Source organism: Lonchura striata, chromosome 5 (assembly GCF_050655825.1).
Source record: "Lonchura striata isolate lonStrDom1 chromosome 5, ASM5065582v1, whole genome shotgun sequence".
In the NCBI taxonomy this organism is placed as follows: domain Eukaryota; kingdom Metazoa; phylum Chordata; class Aves; order Passeriformes; family Estrildidae; genus Lonchura; species Lonchura striata.
The window spans coordinates 33214845-33229090 of record NC_140707.1 but is presented as its reverse complement, the minus strand read 5'-3'; the positions used below and the strand labels follow the sequence as shown (position 1 = coordinate 33229090).

Sequence of the window (14246 nt, the reverse complement as noted above, 5' to 3'; positions counted from 1 at the left end):
CACGCCAGAGCAGAGCAGAGCAGGAGAGTCACCTACCTCAAGTGGTCAGAGATGCTGCCTAAAGCACCCCAGATAGGGGGTAGGTGACAGCCAGGAAAACAGATTAATATAAGCATTGTTTCTGACATGCAAAAGTACAGTGATTTTCACTGTTATTACTTATAATAAAGGACAATCAGACACTTGAATGTACCCGCAAACATTTTTACAAGAAAAACCTAACACATTAAAGACTCAAGAGTAATTTCCATTTAATTTGTTTTACAAAGTCAAGAACATACAGTTTTTTTAGTCCAATGCTTTCACATCAGATCCAGAGCAAACAAAATCATGTGCTCTTAGAGAACTAATACCACCACCTTCACCATCCCTGTTCCAAAAAATTAAGAAAACTATGGGATAGGATCTGCATCTCAGATTTGATCAGCACCATTGCATCGGTATTCAGGTTTTTTCAATGTACAGAAATGTTAGCCCCAAATCATGTCTCAGTCCAACACATCTTACTTCAAAATCAGAGCTTGAAATTATTCTTTGAAGAACAGAAAAAACTTCCCCTCTTCAACCATAGGAAGTTACCATAGAAAACAGTGGTAGCTGCTTACAATTTCATTTGCCTTGCAAGTTTTATACATTTTATATTTATAAAAAGGAATGCCAGAGACCAAAATCTTTAATAAAGAGTAGGTAAATACAGACAACAGCAGTGCAGACTTCTCATGTACTCTGATTCCTGTGTCCAGCAGTTAGGTAACTTGAGCCTCATAGGAGCATTCCATTTTAGAACAGAACCATGAAAAAAAATCAGTTAATTTTAAGCAATTAAATTAAAACTGTTCTACTCTTTAAGACATTTCCTGGTTCTCATTTTTAAAGCCATCTAAATATTCAAGAGTCACATTTCAAAGGACCTCACCAGACTGATAAATATTTCAAAAATATTTTCACCACCAGGAGAGTAAGTCGTTTCAAGCTCTGCATTTAAAGTACCCATAATCTTTTACATAGCAACCAGCATGTAACATGTAACTTGTGACATTTATCTACATTGTGTTATCACCACCTATTACAAAGAGCAGGCACTGAACTTTTAAAAATGTTATTACAAATCATGAAGATTACATATTACTGAAAAGTTAGAATCCATATTCAAGACCCAAGATTTTAAATGCTTTTTGCAATGTTACTTTATGTATATATTTATAGATGAGCTTTTACACTTATTTTGTTTTTTTGGCCCATTTCCCTCAAGTTCCTAACCAAAAAAAAAATCACACTGGACCATGTAAGCAGGGAAGAGCTCATAAGCTGACTGATAGTACAGAATCCTTGCAAGTATCCAAAACCTGACCTTCAGGTCAATACTCTGGAAATAATACTAGGTTGCCTTTTTAAATAATTATGCTCCCTTTCCTCTCCTGCCCACCTGTCTGGGAACATATGAGAACTACTTTTTTCCTGCCCTTCACCCATGAGCACAATAATAGATATGATGGACACTATATAACCAAGATGTTCCTCAACAGCGTGATGTCTGATCAAGCCCATGGAAGTATTTCGTAAAGTCAATGCGATTTTAGTTCAAAGCACTTCCCCCTCATAGTATCTATAAACAAATAAAGCGCATTTTCTAATCAATATTAGAAGTCATCAGTCTTGTTTCATCTGCATCCTCAAAACAAGACTGTTCTCTTGTTAGAAAGCACACCTACGATTGGAGATGTTTAAAACATTAGGTCTACTTGATGTTGCAGCATGATGTGGAACTTGCAGGAGTCTCACGTTCCAAAGACTGGGTTTCTTCTTCCCACTTACTTCTCCTTCATTTTTTTAAAATAACGAGCCCGTATTTGTTTGTTTGTTTTCATGATTAAGTTAATGGCAGTAGATGTAGGTAGAAGAGAGATGACCCATCCCTAAAAAAAAAAAAAAAAAAAAGGAAAAAAGAAAAAAAAAGAAAACAAAACTAATTAAAATAAAAGGAGGGGGTGAGGTCTCAGCATTTTATAACCTGTACTAATTACTCTTTTTTCCATAATAAACACAAAGGAATTTCAGATCCTTACATTTTCCAAGGTGACTTACCATGAGTGCATGAGGTAGGTACCCATTGGTCTGGGACTGCAGGCCCACTGTGCCCAAGGCAGCTCTGACATACGTTTCAGGACTGGGTTTATCGAGGGTTGCCTTGCGGATTTTGGACATTTTTGTTGCCACATAATATGGTAGAACACTCTGCACACAGGAAAACTCATGTTAAGCAGGGAATGCTTTCAAGATAACTTACAGATCCATCAAGGATCTAAAGTAACAGGAAATCAGATAATCTGTACACCAAATTCTAGATTAAGCCAGCCTTATTTTCAGTTCTAAGATCACAATGGGATCCCAAGAGAAAATCAAGAACTTTTTAATCAGATAACCCATGGGTTATATTTGGACATAGTTCAGTTGTCTCCTGATTGTCAACATCACCAGCTAGAGCCCTAGAAAAAACACTCTTGCAAGTGTAGGGTTGAAAAGCCATTCTTACAATTTCATGTGTAAGCACAAAACTTCATTCCAGTTGTTTAATAGAAAATGCTGCACTGTTGCTTCTCTGTAGTAAACCCCAACATTTGTTTGGAAAGGAGGTGCAGAACCCAAGACAGGAATTCCATAGCAAAAGCTCCTCAGCTTGGCACCTGTACAAAGACAGGAGGAGGAAGGAAAAACGAATGTCCAGAGACTTGAAACACAGAGCTTGTAACTCTACAGGAGGGCTCAGAGGACAGAGGAGATCACCAGTACCAGAGTGGAAGGACAGAAGGAAGGATCAAGAAGCAGAGCACAGTTAATGAGCTTTTACAGCCATGTTTGGAAGCAAAACAGAAAAGCGATGCTGGGTCTTAAAACTGTCTGTAGAAACAAGAGGAAGCAGCACAGATATATGTTGATGGAGGGATGCTGATAGCACAATGGCATGTCCATGGTAGGGCAAGATAGACCTGGAGGATCCAAAACCTCATTCCACCTATCCCAATCTCATGCTGCTGCAGAAGGAAAGGGAAATACACATGTACTTGTACAGTAGGAAGCAATATTCTTTCCTCATGGTCGTGTTTTCAGCAATGCTTTCAACTTGCCCTCAATTTTTGCCTCTAAAAAAGTAATCAAAAAATCCTGGTCTACAACCCTGAAACAAATATTAAACATACCATAACTCAACACACCTAGAGAGATTGGAACTTCACCACCACTCTGACAAAGACCTCCTAAGACACTGTCAGTGGCTCTAGCAGTGATTCAATACATCCATCCACTACTAGCGAGTGTTTCCACTGCCGTACCTTAACAGCAAGTGCCTGAGAAGTGTGTGTCCACTTCTGCTATACTACTTCATCTCCAAATGAGAATGTCATCTCAAAAAACAGTCTATTTGGGCAAACTGCAGTTTGTAAACCTGCTTCCCCATGTTAATCTCTTAAAGAACAACAATACATACCTGACCTCAGAAACATCTGCTGCTGCTCTCAGCAGCACAGTAGGTTTTCATTGAGTGTGCAACCATGCCATGGCTGTGCACATTTCAACAGAAATTTTACCACCACAAACAGGAAACATATCTGTTCATTCCTTCACCTGAGAACATGAAAACTGTGCCCTTCTGTCTAGATAAATAGGATTTTCAATAACATACTACATGAGTCCACTTTCTAATGGGAAGGAAAAACATGGAGACCCAAACTTCAGAAGTGAAAGCAGCTATCATTGCCTTTGAAGTCTGCAAAATCTATAAATGCTTGGATAGAAAAACTACTCATTCTGCTACCATAGCAGCATAGGTACCTCATTTCAGCTCCAGAATGTGCACTGCATCTATTTTTCAGATTACATTTCTAAGCTGAATCTCTAGTTTGATGTTTTAAAAAGCTAAAATTTTAAGCTTCTTATTTAACACCAAATTATATCTGCAACATCCCCACCAAGAAAGGTACAATAGATATGATCTATTCTCTTTCTCTACTCAAAACAGACTTCAGAAGTGAACTGCATTACCCAGTTACACCACTGGATAGCATGAAGGGGCAAACAATTGTGCATAAGAATACTTGAAAAAGCATGCATATGGTAGCACTACTGGATTCATCCACAGACTTCAAGGCACATAGAAAGATAGGATTGCACTCCAACATTTTCCTTCACCCAGACACACTCCAGAAAACAAAAAGACAGCTACTTCATTTCAGATATGTTCGATTTACCACCTTTGTATTAACTGGACCTTATTTTAACAGATATCAAGACACCTGCTGAACCTATTTAGTTTTCTTCCCACAAGGAATTCAGAGATTCATGAACTGTATCTAAAACAGGCATAACAGATTAAAAAAAAAACCAAACAAACAAACAAAAAAACCCCAACTAATCACACCTTAAAGCCTTTCAGCATTTTACATTCAGACAGATATAACCCACACTACCTGAGCAAATAACTCTCCTTATTCAGGGAAAGCTTAGCCTGCACTATAGTTTCAAAATATGCCTTAAAAGTAGCTTATGTCAGTACAACGTGTCTTGCTCACTTAAACATTTGCTACTGCTTATAGCTCTGATGTATAATAAAATTGGCTCACACTCAAAACTGGGTTCTTGAGTATTATTAGATGTTAGAAGTCAGATCTCAAGACCTGAATAGTCAAGTCATAAGTCCTCCAAAATCAGAACAGCTTGTTTACACAATTTTATCACCCTTTTTACCTTACTTTTAAAAAAGTAAAAAGACCTGAACTCTCCAATGTTGCCAAATAAGTTTCATTCCCTTTCCAATGTGGGAAAAAGGAGAGTGGGGAACATAAAAGGGAAACGGAAGAGTTACATCAACCAAAACTGATCTGTGAAGAAAGCTAAACAGCAAAGCTAAAAAGCTTCTGAAGGAAAGAAGGTAATGCCATTAGACATCACTTTGGTAACAGCACACTTTTGTGAATACCTGGAGATAGAGCTGGGCCTGTTCAGTATTGTGAAAAGGAAGCTGGTGATGACATCTTACCTAAAATTATTTCAATGGTATTTATGAAGATAAGAGCCAAACTCCTCTTGGTAATGCCTGATCAAATGACAAGAAGGACAACTGTCAATTTTGGCTGTAGACTGTCAGACTGGACATTAGGGAGAAAGTCTTTTCACTAGGAGAGCAATATAAAATTCAAACAATTCAAACATACTGTCTAGAGAGCTCACAGCACGCCTGCCCTTGAAGGTTTCCAAGATTTGGCTGGATAAAGCCACAGTTAGCCCATGACCTAGTGCCAGCAGCAATTGCACTGCTGATTGCCAGGCAATCCAGCTGCTGGGAAAGCAGGAGGTAAGGGTAGAAAACTTTCTGGTAATCCTTTTAAATGAACATTTTCATGAATTTGTGATCTAGTGTTTTATGTCTTGAATACAATAAAAGAAAACAGATATTGCAAGTTTCACCACTATACTTTTGCTATGCATAGTAATGAACTACAGAGGGACCATGCCAATAACTAACTGAAGTTTAAAATGAGAATAAAAGAAAGGGTCAAAGAACCAAGCAATATTTCTAGACATATTAAAGAAACAAAAATTTCATTTGTCTGCAGAAATCTTTCAAGGAGAGATCTTTCCAAAAGTCTTGAGAAAAGGCATTGTCACCTTCTTCCCTGTTTTTTTTTCTTTTGCCTCTTTTCCCCACGTAAACACAAAGTTGTAACCTATGCTGTTAGTATGCTGCTTCTGAAAAATTAAGCAGACCTATCAGCCAGAAGAGTATATTTTTAATCCAAAGATGGCTACACTGCAACAAAAGCACTATCAAAACTAAGCTTCCACAGATGGTAATCCACTTGAGCAAGACACATACTTGAGGCTGATATGAAGAAATTGATAAAATCCCAGTAGCACTTTGTTTCTGCTTTTCACACAGTGGTACTCTGCAGGTATTGCATGGCAGAAGTTAACTGGTTTCAATGACAATAATCTAGCTGGAAGGGCAAGTCGAATTAAAAGCGTAATGCTTCTGAAGGTTATAGAGATGTACTTCAAAAAATCTAAGAGGGATGCAATCTTCCTTAGGGACTGAAGGAGACAGGTCAGTTAGTCTTCACAGGAAGGTACTTGTAATTTTCATTAGTGGCTTATAGTGACTTAGGCTGAAACAAGAGGACAAGGACATGGACCTGCAACAAAATTAGCATAACAAATTGAAGCAGTGACAGCTATTGATAATTAGGCCCGCATAATTCAATGGCAATTCACTGTCTACATTTAAGGGATAAAAAGCAGTGCTGTCAGGAATTCAGCATCCTAAGCCAACACCAGAGTCACAAAAAGCCAGTTTACCATAACCCGTGAAGCTTTATACAGGAAAACATAACTGTAGATATAAAAGTTAGATTTAATTCTTCATTTGTTTATAATCCTAAAAATGTAAGGCACCAAAAACCCTTCTCCTAGCTTTTCTATACCCAAAAGCTAGAAAACCTTTCCTATACTGTGTACATTCATACTGTGCTTAATGCCTTTAGCCAAGCATGACTTACTGGGGTATTTACCTTTACACTCTCAACAGGTACAACAGCTACTCCATAGTCATCAATGAACAGTTCTTGCTCCTCCTTCATTCTCCTCTCAAACTACTAAGAGTACTATTTAGACAAAATCTGGGGAGGAGGAGAAAGCTCCACATAGAAACAACACATTCCAAAGATGTAACACTTTTCTCCTGCAAGCATCTGTCCCTTAGGACCCTCACACTAAAGTAATTGATGAGCAGCTATGCCTAAGAAAACACCAGAAAACAGAGGTTAGATCTGGTACCACAACACAGGCCCCCAGAAATTCACACCATCTTTGTAAGTGAAGCTGTGTGTTGAAGGGGCCTATGGCTCAGTTTGCAGATAGACTTCAGCAGGAAGAAGTCCACCCAGAAGATTTGATATTATTGATGTAGGAAAGGGCAATACTCTACCAGTTCCTTGAGTCTCATTTTGAGACAGTGATGTGACAGACTGAGAGAGGGCTACATTGCAACAGCTGTCTGATAGTGGAGCCAAATCTGCTAGTAATACAATTTGAAAGACACTGAGGAGGTAGAAGTAATCAAGCAGGGCAGAAGTGGTGAGAAAGCTGTAAGGAACTTGCCATGTGGTAAACATTGACCCATTGCAGGACAGTTTGGAGCTGTGAGAAGAGAAGGTAACAAGATGAAATGAAACACTGAAAGTTCTTCTGGCTAAATCCACTTCAAGAACTGAGAGCACACAAAATGACCCTCCATGCTGAACTTCTACCTGATCAGAATGCTACCTTTTTATGCATCCTCCACTGCTGCACACTGGTTTAGAGGTACATCCCAGAGTCCTAGGGCACAGAATCAAGCACCCAGGGGAAAGTCAAGCTGTATTCCAAATTATAAAGTTAGCAGCGTAAAACTAAAGTCAAGCAGTTGGAAGGCTTTCAGGTCCACCTTCCTCTTCACTGCCAACAGATCCCAAAATATACAGCACGCCTTCAGATTTTTAATATCAAATTTAAATCTAGGTTTACAGGCAGTTCCCACTAAAGGGTTGGTGACTACAAGGCAATAGCTCCCCAACAACTGTCATTTTCTTAATGCAATCCATGTTGAGGAACCATGACAGGACATTTTCTGGTGAGAAGCTCCTGTTTTGCTAAATATGCTTAAAAGAAAAAAATATTCTAGCACATAAAAAAAGTAACATGGCCTTAATCTGCTAACAACTTCCCTACAGTATCAGTCAGTAATAAGGCTTGTGCTCTTTGGTAAGATGATTACACATTTAAAGCAGGCAACTTTGTGCCTTACCTTCCATAAAGCCTTTGAAGTTCAAATGGCTTTGAGAACCACCACACAGAACAGAGGAATGAGAGGCATGAACATAGGTAACCCTGTTTGTAAGATCCCTAACTGAACCTCAGAAAGAGATACCACTGTCTTCACAATACAGGTAAGATCTCATACCATCTTTATTAAACTGATTCTTGCTCTGGAGAGGTTTAATCAGCAATGGAAGGTTCACTGTGATCAGAGCTGGAAATTCCAGCTTTGGAAGCAAACACTAAAGGTATGTGAGAAGTGATATTACAGCAAAATCCTATAAAGCTGTGAGAAACTGGCTTGGTTTGCTTTTTGTCACACCAAAAATAATTAAAATCAAGGAAGGTAAGCAAATGGGGAGGGGGCAAGGAGAGGTATGAAGCAAGACTCCTTAGCAATACAGAAAATTAAATCAGTCAGTTACACATGAAGGCTCTTTGAGGCTTTTGTTCATTCTTCAACTATGCTTAGATTAGCAGTTGATTCACTGACACTGCAGGGATTCTACTATTCCTGTTGTTCAAGCTGTTACCTATGGAATGCCTGTACAAATACATTTCACAAGTGTATTCCAGTAGATGAAGCTTCATAAAGATGTATTCAACAGCACTGTGCACAGCTTTATGGAATACTTTACCCATAAAGGTTCAATTAGCACCATCAGCTAAAACCACACAAAATCAAACCGTGTCTTTTGTTGCTTCAAGACCCATGGTTTCAGAGTAATTTAAGAAAGCTGCTAATGGGATCAAAGGAAATCCTTATCCTCAATCTGTGTCACACACTCATGAATAAGAGAATATGCTGATTCCTTTTTGTTGCCAAGACACCAATGTTGCTGTGGTAACCATACTTACATGAAACAAACTACTCACCTGCACAATGATGCCCTTGCTCTTGTATTCTGCATTGAGGCCTCGGGAGAAGTAATCCACAAAAGCCTGGAGAGAGAAGAAGCGAAACATGCAGCATGCTACAAGTTACAATGGAAACTCTAGTTCACCAATTTTGTTGAAGAGTATTTGAATTACTATTTGGAGTTCCTGTTTTCAAAGTGAAAACCCTAGGTTTTCAATGAAACTTTGCATACAAGAGCAATGCCATTCATATAGAAACTCTATGCTTATGAAGTATTTTTACAGAAGCAAGGCTCAATCTAAACAAATAAACCCCTTTTTAATTTAAAATAAAAAGGAACTAGATTTGTTAAATAAAGCCTAGTTAAAAAGAGGAAAAGACAACTTCATGTTCACTTTGTTCACTACTTATATCATCTTCTTAGATATTCTTTAAGAGTGATTTAATTGGGTTCCTCTTGTGCATGGTTTTTAGAAGATAGTGTTTAAACACTCAGTCCTCTGCCTGTATACTTCTAAAAAATGCCACCCTATGGTGACACTTCCTAATCCTCAAGTCCACCTCCACAGATTCTCTTCCAAACTTCTAGAAGTTTTAGAAATTGCAAGACTGAAAGTTCAAAGAAAAGTTAAAGAGCTTAAAAGGTGGATGTTAGGACCTGCCTTCAAGATTCTCTCAAAGCTGATACAGCCACCTCCTTAACCCTTCCAGGAAATACTATTCTAAGAATCAATGGCTTCTCAGCAGTTCAAACCAGCACAGATTCCCACTTCCCAAATCCTTCTAAAACACATTTCCACCTTACTCTGTTGTCCAATGAGACAAAATACCAGGTTCTGCTATGGTTTCTTGTTTTAGAGAAGTTATACAGCTAAGTAGGATGAATGGAGTACCTTAAACTGAATGAACTAAACCATCCCATCCATGTTTGAAGATAGAATAAATACTGAATAAATTAGTTCAAGTATTTAAGAAGCAGTTGCTTCACACCAGATTCAAATCAAGCAGCAAAGCTCTGCACTTCCTTTACAGTCTTCTTTTGGTCACCATGTCCTCAGTGGTTTAACATGAGTCCTAGCTGAAATCTGGCAGTGCCTGTGTTTTTCCTATACAGGCCATCCCACTGAATTCAGCCTATACAAGAAGCAATACAAACACTCCCACACTACTGGGCTATTTTCTATAGACACTCCTCTGAGCATATTTGGAAGATCCGAAATAAAACTGGATTTTGCTGTATAGCAGGTTGGTCCTTTTACTCTTCTTCAAGTTGCATGTATAAGCCAGCAGAAGGCTCCTTAAACCATGAAAGGCTTATATGCTGTTCAGCTGCTCTTTCTCCCTCTCCCCTGAGTATAGGTTTGTAACAAAATTCAGTACTCAACATGAACAAGACTGAAAGTCTGGCCTAGCAGCAGCTATTGAAATGAATCCTCTTGACCATCCTCTTGCAACAGTAAGGTACCTACATGGACATTGCCAAATAGTTTGGTGCAGTTTCTGAACACAGCAGTCGGGTGCATATGTAATAACTGCATAGAGTATACTGATAATCTATTAAAAATAACTATATTATGTTAATGAAAGTGTTTTGATCATTCAGATTTCTAACTATTCCTTCATGACAGAAGTCCTGATGTTAGCTACTGTTCCAGACACAGAGAAGTACAAAAGACTGTCTTCTCTCTTTGTTGCAAAGAGCTTGCTATAAAGAAAATGTTCATTTTGCATGAGAAGAAAAAACAATTTCCAGCATACAAATAAGCTTTGGAGTTTTTCTTCCTGAAAAATTTATTTCAAGACAAGTTGGATTTTCTACCTTCACAAGCTCAAGTCCCCCAACAATCTTGAACCTGAAGTCTTCAGAATGCTCTCTAAGTAAACATTCCCGAATAAGCAGGTAAGCATTGCACGATAGAAAATTTCTTGTCCTTGGATATCCAAACAGCTAATAACAGATCCAAACAGTAAAGGCACGGGGGTGAGGTGGGAAATGATATAACCATATTTCACTTCTCATTAGCGTTAACGCAGGTAGACAAACCTGTCAAAATATAGCACTATGATTCCTTTAAAAGAGTCTCATTCCAGTGTAAACTAGGGAATTCTCCACAGGAAGGTTAAAGACCACATTTGTTCCTGATAATTAGTCTAAGCCATTGACTTACACCTGAAGGGTACTATGCTTTAAATTCCCTTTATATGGATGAGGGGAAAAAAACCCTAGAAACTGCAGATACAGTCTTTCTATAGCTATATTAGGGGAGTCACTTTCATGCTTACTAATCTTGCTGTAGGAGAAGATGAGCAGTGCTGAGAATAGGCAGATTATTCGACTTGTAACTTAGTTTTTTAAGGGGAGGGGAAAAAATATTTCAGATTCCTGTTGGAAAAAAAAAAAAGACTAACCAAAGCAGTGTAAGATATATTATCACTAAAATCAGAAGCTCAATTGATTCCATAAACCTGAAAGCACTGCCACAACAAAGTGACCATTTGTATTAACAAAAAACTGTCCTCTCAGGAAATAGCTACTTCAAGGGGAATTTTTATCACCTAAAGCTACTTCAGGCTTCTAAACTTAAATATGCCCTCTTTCAGTATGAATAAAATAGTGTGCATCAGCTCCCTTCTGGGAATATGAAGATGTTACTGAGAGTCTAGAGGAAATGTGAGTCTGTTCTGACATGAATGACACTACTGAAGGGTTCTTCATCCTGTCAAGGTTCTGCTTAGACTTGGAGATGCTTGAAATATTCAAGGTAATTACCAGGTATGCCTGAAAAAGCTGTAGTGCCATACTGCTTTAATACCAGTGTAAATGTCTCTTACATTCTGTTTTATCACACATGCCTCAGTTCCATGCTGGGTACCCACATTCTGTCTTTATGGCATTCACTGGAGATATTTTAGGGCAACATTTTACAATCCCATGATGGTTTCTTTGGGAGAAAAAGCATAAGACCAGCTGCAAAAACATGAAACCGTCCCAGTGACACAAAGTGAAATCAGAGCAGATGAACTTAAGATAAATGTAGATCACAGAATCACCACAAAATTTAGGGGAAAGAAGTTTCAGAACCAAAATAAGGAAGTGTGTTAAACTTAATCAATGTTCTTTCTCAGCTTTACACTAAGCTTGCCTGGTACACTACTATCCCTTTCCATTTAAAAATTGAATACATGAGGAAATACATAAAATAGCATTTCCCTGCTAGTAAACCCTTGCAGTCAGTTTTCTCTCAACCTTCCAGCTCCCATGATTGGAAAAACTCAACACAGAAACTCTGTACTTTTAGTTCATGAAAACACCACTAGATGGACACCAAAACATTTATTCCTGTAAGTGTTGCCTTATGTTTGACACTTGATTTCAGTGTGGAAAGGAACACTTACCTTGGTTGCGGAGTAAAGAGTCAGCAGTGGAGATGGACACATCCCTGAAGCTGATGCAATATTCAGGATTATCCCTTTTGATCTGAAAGGAAGCAAAGATATTATCACTAGATAAAGGAAACATCTTTCATGTTTCCAAAAATCACAACAAGCCTAAAAAGATCCTTTAGAATGAAACTAAAATTAAGATCTGTTTAAAAACCCCAACCAAATCCTGAATTGAATTTCACTTTATGCACAGTTAGAAGTATCCAAGCAGCTGGTATAAATCAGGAACAACTCCAAGGTCAGTACAGCAAGAGAATCAAGGCTGTATTTATATACACATATACATACACACACAATGAGCTAAACTATGCAAAACTATTGAGTCAAGCTGGCACAAGTTCAAGAGGAGCTTCTACATCTTCGGATAAGATGGCAGAAATGGCAACACAGTTTCACTGTATGATTTACACTTTGATAATTCCTTTCATCTTCTAAATACTACTTCATAATGGATCTTCAAGATAGCAAGCATCTGAATCTACTGCTCAAATACAGAATTTAATAAATATGAAAGATATTCATTGGATGAACACAAAATGAAAGTTATCTTACAGCTGTATTACAGTAACACTGAAGGTATTAATCAACAGTATTTTGGTAAAGATACCCAAAATTAGTGACCACCTGCTCTGTCAAGCTGTTCTAAAGCACATACATGTAGGACAGGAAGGCTCCTGAATTCCCAATATAGACTGATTTGAGCCATATCTATTTCTGAGACTAGTTTTACCTACAAAACCAAGCATATTTAGTGCTAGGTAGAATTAATTTTAAAAGCTTTATGCAAATTAGGGCAATTACTCTGTTAGAAGATCCTGCAAGACAGTCCAATATAGTGAAAGATAAATCTCTACTTCTTTCTACCCTGTTGGAGATTAAAGCTGGTTTACCTGAACATAGCATAATTATGCCATGCTCAGTGCAGTGAGAACACTCATGCAGGTAGGACAATCGCACAGCTCAACTCCTGCAGATTCACATGAGTTTCCATCATATTTGTTCAACCAGGTACACCCTGCACCACCGCTGCCACATTCAGTTAAGTAGCCATCTTAAAAACAAACAGTAATTTAAGTCACCATTAAAAATTAAAACAATATAAATGCTTTGGAAATCATTACAATAGATTCAAACCAGCATGGCTTGTGCGATGATACAAGTGTAAATTACATCTGTGACTGATCTGTCACAAGGAATGAGATGGCAAATGTGACAGACAATTTCAGTCATCCAGGATTTCAAGCTCTGCCAAAGTTCAATTTGTTTTTCAGGACTTCCCTGCAAGGCTTGGTTGGTGAAATAAGGTAGTAACATTGATCCAGGTACATTGCATGGAAAGCATAAGATAACAAATTAATCAGGAATTTTCAAGATTGCAAAAGGTTAACAGTGGATGGTAGAAGTTTTTTGTATCAAGACAGGTGGTGACAGTAATATTTATTCATGAGCTCAAATGGAGATTAGCAATGAAATGAGTATTTATGCATTTTAAGAGGTTATCAGATTGGAGAACACTATAAGGAACTTTTTAAAAAGCTCATGCTGCTATGTGAACAGACTACAGAATGGCAGATGAAAAATAAATGTTAAGAGTGCATCAGTAATCTATTATCAATAACCAAAATAATGCATACTAAAGAAAAAAACGTGAATTAATCACAAACCTTGCAGGACTCTAAACCAACTGTCTCCTCCATGAAAAACCTGAACAAGGAGTTCTGTTTTGTGCAGCAGCCACCAAAACCAGCCAAACAACAGGATGCTGGGAATGGCAGGGACAGATCCTCCACCACCACCAAAATCTTGTATTACTGTCTACAAACTATCTTTATCCCTTCAAATACTGAACAGAAATATTAAGAAACGGATTATTTAAGAAAGGGGAAGAGAAGAAAAAAAAATCCACCCCGATACATCAGTTTAGTTAAGAGACTATTAACAGCAGCCTCGATAAGAGTACACATACTAACAAATGACAAAGATCAAGATCTTGATTCAGCCTCTCAGAAAACAAAAGAAAGATGCTGTTTATTTAAATGAAAGACCGAAATTTAGATCCAAAAAAAGAAAGTGCTCTTCTCATATTCAGACCAGGGAG

The 14246-nt window shown here is 37.9% G+C and overlaps 1 protein-coding gene across 1 annotated transcript in view; it reads right to left on the bottom strand.

Moving 5' to 3' along the window:
- Nucleotides 1–234: 234 nt before the first annotated feature.
- HSD17B12 (hydroxysteroid 17-beta dehydrogenase 12) overlaps nucleotides 235–14246 on the bottom strand; it is an 81226-nt gene continuing 67214 nt past the window's right edge. The window contains exons 8-11 of the mRNA XM_021533222.3: nucleotides 12101–12182; nucleotides 8722–8787; nucleotides 2086–2235; nucleotides 235–1916 (exon numbers count right to left, since the gene is read on the bottom strand). Of these exons, the coding sequence (XP_021388897.3) occupies nucleotides 1812–1916; nucleotides 2086–2235; nucleotides 8722–8787; nucleotides 12101–12182 (403 nt within the window). The 3' untranslated portion in view covers nucleotides 235–1811. The remainder of the gene's footprint in view (nucleotides 1917–2085; nucleotides 2236–8721; nucleotides 8788–12100; nucleotides 12183–14246) is intronic.